The sequence below is a fragment of the Centruroides sculpturatus genome, unplaced genomic scaffold (assembly GCF_000671375.1).
Source record: "Centruroides sculpturatus isolate CEXI.00-Female unplaced genomic scaffold, Cexi_2.0 scaffold53, whole genome shotgun sequence".
Lineage (NCBI taxonomy): Eukaryota > Metazoa > Arthropoda > Arachnida > Scorpiones > Buthidae > Centruroides > Centruroides sculpturatus.
This window is the reverse complement of record NW_019384350.1, coordinates 1303635-1316193: the sequence shown is the minus strand read 5'-3', so window position 1 is coordinate 1316193 and position 12559 is coordinate 1303635. Positions and strand designations below refer to the sequence as shown.

At 32.0% G+C, this 12559-nt stretch overlaps 2 protein-coding genes across 2 annotated transcripts; one reads left to right on the top strand and one right to left on the bottom strand.

Moving 5' to 3' along the window:
* Positions 1-7761: 7761 nt before the first annotated feature.
* LOC111637438 (zinc finger protein 800-like) lies at positions 7762-8762 on the bottom strand. Its single transcript, XM_023382929.1, has one exon. The coding sequence runs from the start codon at positions 8746-8748 to the stop codon at positions 7762-7764; it is 987 nt and encodes a 328-aa protein (XP_023238697.1). The 5' UTR covers positions 8749-8762.
* Positions 8763-11606: 2844 nt separating this feature from the next.
* On the top strand, positions 11607-12350 carry LOC111637428 (uncharacterized WD repeat-containing protein C17D11.08-like). The gene has a single exon (XM_023382918.1). It carries the CDS (start codon positions 11607-11609, stop codon positions 12348-12350), a length of 744 nt encoding a protein of 247 aa, XP_023238686.1.
* The last annotated feature ends 209 nt before the right edge of the window (positions 12351-12559 follow it).

The following is a 12559-nucleotide window of genomic DNA, read 5'->3' as shown; positions in this document are numbered from 1 at the left end:
TTTTTTTTCTAGTTTCGTTTTGCTTTCTAAACTACGTCTTAACTTTAATATTTTAAATTTTCTTCTTTTATATCTAAAAGTTTGTTTTTCCCGTTATTCTTTATGAGCGCTGATGTCAAAGTCGGGTATCGCCGATTCGATACTTATATAATTTGCTTTCTTGACGATTTAACTTAACAAACTGTTTTTTTTCTTATATCTTTCCCTTTTGCGGGGGCTATTTCCGGGGCCTCACAGATCGTGCCGGCGCTTCGAAGTTGACTCGCCAACTAAAACAGCGGTGCCTGCGGTGACAACTCTGTTGGCACCGCAGGTGGCACCCCTGCTTGCGGTAGACGGGTTGGAACCCCGCCCACGCGCGTCTCAACAGATAAGGCCATTCATATACAGGCCACACGCTTGCAATTAAAATATCGAAAAGTGAAAAAAATATTTTTTTCTTTAATTTTCTTTACCACTGAGGCGCCCCCTAGGACTTAGCGCCTGGAGCGGCTGCTCAGTTCGCCCTATGGTAGGGCCGGCTCTGGTTGCAAGGAAAGTTGAGCAACTCATTGCTGGTTTATTTACATATTGCTTGAAAGTAGATTTATAAACTTGAGAACATTATTAAAATCTCATTGCTTTTTCTTATTTATTTTAAAAACAACTAAATATAGATAAAATTTTATTATGAAATTAGCTAATTTTATTATAAAAAATATAAGCTACTTACAAAATAATTTTTTATAATAAAATTTCAATTATGTTTAATATTTAGAAATAATGGAGATCACTATTTTTAGGAGCAATCCTTAATAATCAAAATAAACAACTATCTATTATTCTGTATTCAATTATGTTAGAAATATTTTATTAATTTTCATGAGGATATTCAAAGCTTTTAAGATTTTGTTCAATTTTCATTATTAACAAATTATAAACACTTGTGCTTACTAATGCTTGAATTTTCTACTATACACATATTATGATAGCACAGGTGAAATACATTAATAATTTTATTTGTGCTATCATAATATATGTGTAGTAGAAAATTGAAGCATTAATAAGCACATCTGTAAATTTCCTGAACAATGACATGCTTGCTTTGTTTTCTTTTATGTCAAGAAACTTATTTCAATTTTTTTTCTGTACTTCTATTTAAAAATAGCAAGTAATGATAAACCTTACTAATATTCGAGACTTATACAGTATTTCATTGAAATCCATTGTTAACAAATGTAAGGATGTGAATCTATGTAGGTTCTAGTCGAAGGTAACACAAAGAATGAATGGTAGGAATGCCACGTGCTGCTTAACGGGGTTTTCCTTAGTTCGAACATGTCGTGAACCATAGAGTAGAGGGTGTGACAATACTAAGTCCTAAAAGTTACATTTACAACTTCTCAACACCCTCTCTATCGGTGTGCCTGGAGTCTACGTATAGGTTATAATTAAATGTTTGACAATTTTTCTACTGATGCCTGCATACATATTGTAACACATATACATCATACATATAGTATTAACTATTTCCACTAACACAAACAGTTATTAGCAGTTCTGCCTAGATCTCTGCTCAGTCCAAGTAGCTCAACATCACTTCAAGTTTACTTCTTGGAAGAGCCTTTGTTAGTATATCTGTTTTCATCTCTGTGGTTGGGATGTATTCTATTTTAATTTCCCCTTCTTCTTGAGCTTCATGGGAGAAGTGATACTTGATATCAATGTGTTTGCTTCTGCCATGGTGAACGGCATTCTTGCTTAGCTGGATAGCACTCTGGCTGTTGCAGTGAACTATTGTTGGTGTATCCACATAACTCTCAGCATCCTTCTCATGTGGATGACTTTCTTGGTCATGTCGGATAGGGCCATGTATTCCGTTTCCATCGGCAAAAGTGCAACAGACTTTTGTTTTCTTAATTCCCAGTTAACAGGTCCGTTAGCTAGAATTAGCATGTTACCTGATGAAGACTTCTGGTTGTCAACATCATTGGCCCAATCTGAGTTAACATATATGCACAGCTTCTTATCGCACTTCTCGTACTTTAGCCAGTAATTAATAGTTGCTTGAATGTATCAGAGTACTCTCTTGGCCATTTTCCAATGAATGATGCCTGGATTGGTGCAAAAACAGCCTAACACGCTAGCTGCAACACCAGATCCGGACATGTCGAGTTCGCCAGATAAAGGAGTTTGCCAACAAGCTCTCTGTACAGTTTACCTTTCATTTTGTTCATTTTGCTCTCTGACTGTGGAGCCATTTCTTTTGTCAATTTCTGATTTGATTTGATCAGTGTTGAGACTGGTTTACATGCTTGCATGTTAAATTTCTTTAAGCAGTCTTTAGTGTACTTTTCCTGAGTAAGCCTCATCTTTCCCGTATCAGATATCAAATTATTTCTCAAATCTGGAACGGCTAAGACATCTTTCAGCTTAATTGTATTTTTGGTGTTGTTGGCATGCACGCTTACACTAACTGATCCAGTTCCAATGAATTTTAATGCATCTTTTCCTGCGGTTTGTATTTCTTTGTGGAATTCTCGATTTATCTCTATAAATTTTGTACAGTCATTACACGTGTGGTGGCTCCACTATCAAGATACCAGTCTGTTGAGTTTAGAGTTTGGGCTGCTTGTACTGTGACTGCCATAGCATCACCCTTTTTCATGTACTGTTTCTTTGCAAATATCTGTTATTATTTCTACATTCAGCTGCATGATGGCCTGGTTTGCCACAAATGTAACATGTCCCTATGAATTGTGAAGGAAGATGATTATTTCCTTTTGGGTAGTTTTGTCAGGAAGGAGTTTTCCTTTGTTTCGATCCTGTGTATAGTGCACTCTGTTTGACTGCAAACTCCTTTTTTTGTCATCTTATTTCTTCTTCAATTAGTTTTATTTTTAATGATTCATGCTTCGGTATATCATCTCTGGACTCAATGTCAATTCAAAATGCTTTGTATTCGTTGGGCAATGAATTTAATAACATTATAGATAGTAGCTCACTTGGAATTGGGATACCTGCTTCTTCCAATTGTTCAGCTTTTTCCATAAATTCAGTTACATGTCTCAACATTGATTGTTCAGTTTTCTTTTTCATCTGATAAAGTTGTCTGTATAGTACTGCCTTTTTAATTGGACCTTTCGATTTATGTATCCTTTCCAACTTATCCCATGCTTCTTTGGAAGTTTCTGCCCTCTTTATGTGGCTCAACTGGTTCTGCTTAGCACCTAGTAAAATTATTGCTAGAGCCTTTTCATCATTTCTCTGCCAATCTATTCCACCGGGATCAGCACTTGGTTTTTCTATAGATCCATTCACATATGGCCAAAGTTCATTACAAATAAATATGCTATGCATCAGTAACTTCCACGATTCATAGTTACCATCATCGAGTTTGTCTATGTGCTGTGTCCCCACACTATTCATGGCGTCATTAAAAAGGTTATCCCTTTTGTTAGCAAACAGTAATATGTCACTTACTCTATTTTCTTCATATGGTATATCTCGATCATTAAACCTAACCACTCTCTGCTACCATGTAAGGATGCGAATCTATATGGGTTCTAGTAGAAGGCAACACAAAGAATGAATGGTAGGAACACCACACGCTGTTCGAACATGGTGCGGACCATAGAGTAGAGGGCATGATGATACTAAGTTCTAAAGGTTACATTTACAACTTCTCAACAACAAATTGAGAGACATTCCTTTAATATCAAATAGTTTCTAAATGATGATATAATTATTTACAATAATAAACAGAATATTTACTAGTGTTTTGTTCATTTAATTCTATTTAGTCTACAAATAATTCTTATTAAGACTTTAAAAATTCCAGTATAGTTATATTAAACTACAAAAGTAAATACTTCAAATCAACTTCTGGTTTTATCAAAAATTTTGTAAGTTCTCAATTATCTATAATTATATTTTATATACTTGTGTNCGCTACTATCGTCTGTACAGTATGTAAATTAGGTACCGTAAGTCTAATACAGCACTGTAATTTTATACATTTCTTGTGAAAGAAACATTTCTTATTCAACGGCGATTAAAATTATTTATATTAATGATGTCTCCAAAGTTCAGCAAAGTAACAGAAAAATAACATCAGAAATCGCGTCCGCAGTTTGCTGAGCTGTTCTGCAACGAAAACAAGCTTGAGCAACGGCGATGTCGAATGGTGCACACTTGGTAAGTAACCCTACAATTTTTTGTTTATAGCGTAGTTTATACGGATTATTTCCAAAAAAAAATATACGTATTTTGGAAATGTTGAGTTGGATTAGTCTAGAATCGATTAATTTTATGGAAGAAAACCTTTCAAACAACCATAGTCCATAAACTTGACACATGTCGGGCTGTGATTGGAAGGACTCGTAAGAAATCGGATTCCTAAAGAATGGAACGTATCTACTGTCTTATAGGGGGGGTCGACTGTATATACTTTTACAACAATATTAACAGTATAAAGCAAAAACGTATCTGCATAAAGTATTAGTTTGTTGTTTTCTATCAGCTGGTACAGTACACATACATAAGTTTCCTGAATATTTGTGTGGGGTAGAACTTCTCTTTATGACCTTTTTCAAGATCAATTGGTAATAGGTTTAGTGCTCCATAGGGAAACCAAAGAACTAATTTGAACCAAAGTAATTGTGATATACTGTACAGTATTTATTTTTATTACCAGATCCTTGGTTATAAAGTTACAAGTGTTAAAAATTGGAATTGATCCAAGGGAAAATAGTATTCTCACAGCTGCAACATTAAACTCAGGCAAGAATGTACTACTTACAAGTTATTTCTTTGAATTTTTGCAAATATAGATTTTCCTTTGTCTATCTTTCTTATTCCGGAATATCCGGAATAACAGGGTTTCACTGTATTGTAACAAAGATCAGCATCTCATAGTGGCAATTATATGTATATATATAACTTATGGCTTAAGAACTAATTTTCCTTTCAGCAGTTTACTTTCCATCCAGCACTATAAATTGGGAAACAAAGCATTTATTAGTACTATATTTTCATATGTGCAATGCACAGCTTATATATGTTTAAAAAATAATTTGAATGAGATGCAAGTTATGAGATGGAGCAGGTTATACATTGTGATTGATTGCACCCATAGTGTGCAGAGTATACATAATATACAATGATTACAGTCACAGTATACAGGCTATATAGATTGCTTGTTTCACCACATATATAGGGTAAACAGTGAAGCAAACAATCTGTATGAAAAGGTTTTATTTTTTGTTCTGGCAATTTTCTATGGGCGTATACTTTCATGAATTATACACACAAAAATATAGTACTAACAGTATTACTTTCTTGGCTGTTATACACAGGAAAAGTATGGCAATCTAGCAAAAAAATGAATCACTCAGATTTTTACATTTTTGGACTTAAGACACCTTTAAACATTGAGAAATGCAAAAATTTAGAGGGTAATTTCTAAATGTATGGATGTTTGTGTATGTGTGTGTGTTTATGTGGGATACAATTTTGTTCACCTTGTTTGAAGCTTAATAACTCCTGTGCTTTTTCTTGAAAATTTCTGAAATTTTGCATGGAGGTTTATTAGGGGGATTGATGCTGTTAAATTTTGGTGGTTAAGTTAAATTTTGGTGGTTAAAGGTCAAGGGGATGGGGAGATAATGGGTGTTGTGTGTATCTCCAGTAGGGTCGAACTTAATGACAATTTTACTCGTTATTTGTAATTTCAATTTTTTTTTTATAAACACAAAAAGCACTATTATATCCGAAGTCATAAAAAGTCGCTAAATTTTTTATTTCATTGATTTTCCTAAAAATTATATTATTGTCAGATGCAAAAGTCAGATTGGACCACTTCTGGCATTTTTACTGACACTTATTTTAATTTTTTCTGCATAGTAAGTTTATTTACAAACTATGATATTTCCATATGAATAATTATATTTTAGCTCATTTGTGGCACAATGTAATAACAGGCCAGATGAACTGACCTCATGGGCCAAATCCAACCTCAGGCTGCAGTTTGGTGACCCTTGCTTTAATATAACAATAACAAAGATTTTATTAGATAAAGTCTATATAATATTAACATTATTGAGTTTACTTTTCAAACCATGCTCTATTTACTTTTAATATTTTATAATACAACTTATGGTAAGATGTGAATTCTGAATAAGGGATTTCCCAGCCCAGAATTGTACACCTCCCCAAATAAGCAAAAATGTCAAAGGAACCATATCTGTACATGCAACCTTCTGTGAGATATTCACTTCCAAAAATTAGTTTTTACTGTGTACCAATACTACTACCTATTCTCCATGCTCCACATCAGTCAAGATGAGTGATAGTGAGCCTGTGATATGAAACATGGAAAATAGGCATGCTCTGCATCACAGGCTCACATTGTTGCGTGCTTCAGTGCTCACTATCACTTGCACCTCAGCATTTGCATGGGGCATACCTCCACACCCATAAAAATATATATATAACATCAAGTAATCCACAAACAGTGAAGGGGACCACTCAAAGCCAGCAGAGTCACATGGACTAAATAGTTAAAATGCAATAGTATTAGCAGAGTGATATGACTCCTGATTGTATGTGACCTGGAAGTAGGCTGATTTCCAGGAGCAATACCTTGCAAACAGTCAAATGTAGAGGTATGGTTTCTTTGACTTTATTGCTCCTATGAGTATTGTCTACAGCTCTGATGAAGTCCCAGCTGTCTGATTCAAAGGTGTTATTGTACCCAACTTACTACATATTTAAATGTACTCTCAAACTACAACTTTTTAACACACAGTAATATCACTGGGTGATAATCGGTATCTCAGTTTTCATTATTCATCTCTTTTAAAAAATCTTATATTCAATATAAATCTATATTTGTTTTTCTAATTTTCATTTTAGAAAATTCAAGGGAAAAAATAAATAAAATTTAGGAATGATCATGTTTTATATAAAACTGTAAATAACCAAAAGAAAAAAAATCATTTAAAATATTATAATTCTTTAAAAATTTTAAGTTTTATCTAAAAACAATCAATCAATTAACTTTTACATTAAAAAGGTACAGGTAGCTACAGATTTTTCACTTCCATTATGATCTTACAGGATATCTGTTGCAATATATACCAAAATATTTAATAACTGCAATGTTTCCATACTTAAAATATCAAATATATAAAATCATGTTATTGTTTCAACAGAAATATAATCTCTCAAATATTTAAACCCTAGCATTCGAATTTGATGTGTTTTAGAACAGCACAAACCAAAGAAGTTCAAGTTGTTTGTAAGTGAAAGTGCTTTTAATTAATTATTTTCATTCAATAGTGTTTATATTTTAAACAAACTACTCAGTATTATGTTTTCTTGTAAATTATTCAATGTTTAATTATTTCCAATGTAATGTGTGCATTATCATTTTAAATTCATTAAAATTTAATTAATTATTGATTTTTTAACTCTATGAAAAAAATATAAAATTTTATGATTTTAAAGAGCTGGAAAAACAAGACTTATCAGAAAGAACAATAACGCTGCTTAACACGTGGTATGTATTATGAATGAATCGTAACGTTTAATTTTACAAAAATATATATTTTATCATCTGAAATTCGTCTGTTTTAAGTTAATGTATACCATATTCAATACATTTTAAATATAATTTAAACAGTATTCAGAGAAATTCAAAGAGAATATTCTAGAAAAGTTTCTTCTTCTTTGATTTACTCTTTATTACACTTCATTTCGTTTAAATATATTTCTTATTTATCAATATTTTAANTTTTTCTTATGGACTTTGATCAAATGTCTAGTCACACCCCATAATTGTACAAAACTAGTATTACAAAAAGGACACGGATAATACCATCTTCTTTGGGAATGTAAATTTACCATATGAAGGTATAGAGTTTTAAGCGATGTGTATCGAGTATTGCATACTAGACAACTTAAAGATTCGATATCACAGTCACTTCTTCCAGATAATAATTTATGTCTACTGTAATTAATGCCATACTTTTTATCTTCGTACGATGCGGATTTTGATGAATTTGTAACATTTTTTGGTATAATGACGACTAATTTTTTTCCAGGTTCTTCCTCTTTTCCTGGATTATTCTCTTGTTGGATCTTACCATTTTTATCATGAAGCTGTTGAAACACAGCATTAGTATTACCCTCGATTGGTTTTAAATATAATATTTTTTCGTCTTTTTTCTTTTCGGGATCTTCTTCCAATGACGCTGAAGAATTCCTCTCTTCCCATTTTTGAAGTTTTGTCTCTCTTGATTCTTTTTCTGCGGGAACAAAGATCTTTGGCGAAGAGGTTCCAATGGTAGTAAGTGCATCATCTTCGTCTTTGACACTTACTTCTTCTTTATTGCAATCAATTTCTTGACTTTCGATTTCTTCATTACTACTATTATCGGATGGTTTTTCGGGAAGGACAATGACAGTCGATTCGTCTATTTCAATATTACTAAAGAGTGTCATAGATTCACAACAGTGTTTTTGACAATAAACTCTCTTGTGAGAAATTAAATTTGCTAAACTTCTGAACAGATTATGGCAAATCTTGCATTCGTAAATTAAATTACATTCATTCAATATAATATCTTTTATCTCTTTAGTTCCGATTTGTAGACACTTCAAAACTTCACGTACATTTTTTACTCCAATGTTAATTGGTCTTTGTAAAATCGATTCGTCATATTCTCGGTTATCATTTTTCTGTAGTGAATCATTGGCTTTTTCCATGAATACTGAAACAAAAGAAAGAATGAATTAAAACTATGAAATCATTAAAAAACGTTATTTACAATTTATAACATATAAATTTGATTAAAATTTTCTTGATTTATAGAATGAAACAACAACATTAATAATTTAACATTTAGAATCTGAAAAAATTACTGCCATGTTATACTTTCGCAAAAGATTCATCGTTGTAATTCTGTCGTCTTAAAAAGTCAATTCTCTATCATTATCAATATTTGTGAAGAAATGTGCAGTAAAATTCGTTAATCCGACACCTAATAATCCAAACGTTCGATAATTCGGCACTCTCTGAAAAGTAGTTGTTAATTCGCAACTGTTCGATAATAACCCCGCATATTAATGTTCCACATATGTACTTTTTTCGAATCGTATGTATATTCGTATGTACTGTACAGTGTAATCATACGTACTATCGAATTTTGCAAAAATACAGAAATGCCCGACAATCCACTCTGGTACTGTAGGTGCCAGATTAACGAGTTTCTGTTGCATATTAATTCTAGAGTTCCGAAGGCAAACTGAGCAAATTATGTTTGAATCTGAATGCCAAGAACAAAAAAGTTTTCAAAACGTTAGTAATGAACTTGAAGCAATCAGCCAAAAGAGGAAACAAATTTAACCAAAAAAGTTTAAAACTCAATCTTAAGTCAAACTATTAGAAGCAGATGTGAAGTGTTAAGTGAAGTGAAAGTTTTCAATGTAGCTTGTCAGTTGATAATTATGAAGAAGTATAAGAAACGAGGGCCTTCGTATACTGCATACTTTTAGTATTTACAAATTTCCTTTGCATATTTTAATCTAAATTATGACGAGGTAAAAGCTTTCAATGTTTGACAACACAACACTTGGGCGATCTGCCTGGGGGATGTCTGCTGGGAGGTCTTTTTAAAGGAAACTGGCCTATTTAGGCGTTACAGACGTGGAGAAAACCCGGAAAACTCCACGTAGCCAGCCCGTCCGAGCGAGGCGCGAACCCACGACCGAACTCCCAGTGTTCAGGGTACGAAGACCGCTTGGCCACTGGTGGGCCAAAAGCTTTTAAACTCTACACGATTTTATATATAAATATATGAATTCTGTAAACAATTACTTAGACATAGAATTCACATACACAAAAATAGCACCAAGCCCAGATCAAGTCCCATGGAAGAAACTATATATAGTAGTATATTGTTAAAAATGAAACATGGTGATATCAGACAAAAATTTCTCGTTTTATAGTATTTTATTATTATTGACACTTCTATAGAATCGGGGATAAACAGCGTTGCATTGTCGCAATTATTTTCCAGACAACGAAAGTACAATTTTTAAAAAAAAAAAAAAAAAAACAGAAGTCCTATAACAGATAACCTTTGTTTTCAGGCGGCATTTATTGCAGGTTTGAGAATATTAACACTGAAACACACAGTAGCGTTACATTAATAATTTTCAAAATCTTACATAAATAATTCTTAAATTTATGTAATTTATTAAAAGTTTATTTATTTATATTTTAATATTTTTGATTTTTTGTTAAACAGAATGAAAATATGTTATGTATACATTGAATTTATGTCATAAAATAAATATGAAATTGTACTTATTTATGAGAAAATTATTGAATTATTTTCATGTAATTAGAACACCCAGCAATGAGATGTGTATCTTTTCCAGCAAAAGTTTTTTAAAATTAATGTAGTGATATCTCTTATGGTATTTTATTAAAAAATTTTTATATTTTTAATTATTGTAAAATGGCAAAAAGCTTTACGATTAGGGATAGCTTTTATTAAAAAAAATTGTAAATGCTAATAACCATAATGATATATATAAATATGAGCATGTATTTTAGTGTAAATCCGCTTATTGGTTTGTGCTTCAGAGTGGTCCGAATAAGCCAAATTAAATTATAACCAAACTGAATATATGTACAGTACTTTTATGTAGATGTTTTCCTTAAAATCCAAACCTATTTTTATAACTTCAATGGAGACGTTTAGTAAAATTATCTTCTGTTTAAATTTCAATTTAAAGAAATTTTTTCATTCTTTAATGGTGACAGAAATGAGCAACGCCATAATGAGAAAATCACGTTGTAAAAAATAAAGGCATTGGCTCATTGGAATGAAAATTGAGCCAGAAATTAAGAATAAAACATTATAAGACAACAATGAGATTATTGAGAAGATATATAAATTTTACATTGATATTTCAAAAGTAAGCAAACAATGACATAATTCGTTTCATATGAAACAAAGTTAAGCATGGGTTAACATTTTTTAACCGCTTGTCAATTAACTTGTCTAAAAGAAAAAATTCATAAAAATTATAAATTTAATTTATACCACCATATATTACATTTAAAGAACCAAAACAAAAGTCTAAACCTTATAAATATGCAAATTATTTTCACTTGCCTTCGATGAAATTTCTATAAAAAGGAAGTTTACAAGTATTACAAACACAACTTTCTGTTCTGTACTGAAGAGAAATTTTAGAAGTTATTCTTCAAAATTTACAATATTTTTAAAGCAGAAAAAAATAAACATATTATAGTTTTAAAAATGAATTGTTCTTCGGAAAGAACATCAGAAAGTGAAGAAGAGTGTACTTCTTACAATCGAACGAAAAGTCAATTTGATAATACTAAGGATTTTGATCTACTTGACAGTGTTGCTCTGCTTCGTATCTACAAAAAAATTGAAGAAGAACCAAGTGTAAATATAATAAATAGCATTGACGTACCGTATGTTACGAGTGAACTCAGCTGTAATTTTAGACGTAATGTTAAATGTTCTTTTGGTGTTACTGATAAACGAAAACATGCCATTCAAACATTATATTGTGACGATGAAATGAATCTTAGACAATTATATTCAGTTGAGAAATCCGCTGAAAGAGGTAATGTTTTATGGATTCCAGATATATATGGAAATCTTCCTGAGTATCTTCTGGTTGCTAGTGAAACTTTACGTTTATATGAAGATATGGACTCGAGTTTAATTTTCAGGGGAGAATTTGGAAATAATCATCGAAATAATCCAATAGTTTCCTGTGGATGGTGTTCTCATGATCCTCAGTATATATGCAGTGTGCAGTTGAATGGTTCCTGCAATATATGGTCACTAGAAAGAAAAAACGAAGTCATTACTTTCGACCTTCAACACTTTTATAATCCAAATTGGAATAATGTTAACACTAATGTAGGAATGTGTTTTTATCAAGGTAGTTTCAAGCATTGCTTTTTGACATATAGTGACAACAAAGTGAATCTTTTAAATGATGTAAGATCTCCATCAAGTTTTCGCGTATACGATTTCGAGAATAGAATTTTTAGGGTTAAATGCTCAACTAATAGCCCTTGGCTTGTTGCATGTGCCGAAAGAAAAAATATTTCATTAATAGATGTCAGATATCCTACTACAGTAATTGCTTCAATGTCTTCTTTTGATCCACTTGAAGATGCAAGTTGTTTTTCATGGTCTTTATATGATGAGATAGCAATTGGAACTGAAAAAGGAAAAGTCTTATTATGTATCCAAGTTGTATTATGTATGTATATCCATTATTATGTATCCAAATTATCGGTTTACGGGTAGCCCCTTTCATCTTTTTCTGAATACTAAAATCGTAGAGTCCTTGAACTACAAGGGGGGAATTAGCAAGACAGTTAACGGGTGTGATGTAACCCTGATGGTGGTTACCATTATTGTTCCTTGTTATAACCCGTCTCATGCTATCCATAACATCCGGGATAATATTAAGTATATCTATTCCTAATATGGCTTCGTATTCGGCGTGATCGGGG

Excerpts from the sequence above, each read along its gene's own strand:
- LOC111637428 (XM_023382918.1), top strand. The coding sequence starts at position 11,607 with ATGAATCTTAGACAATTATATTCAGTTGAGAAATCCGCTGAAAGAGGT.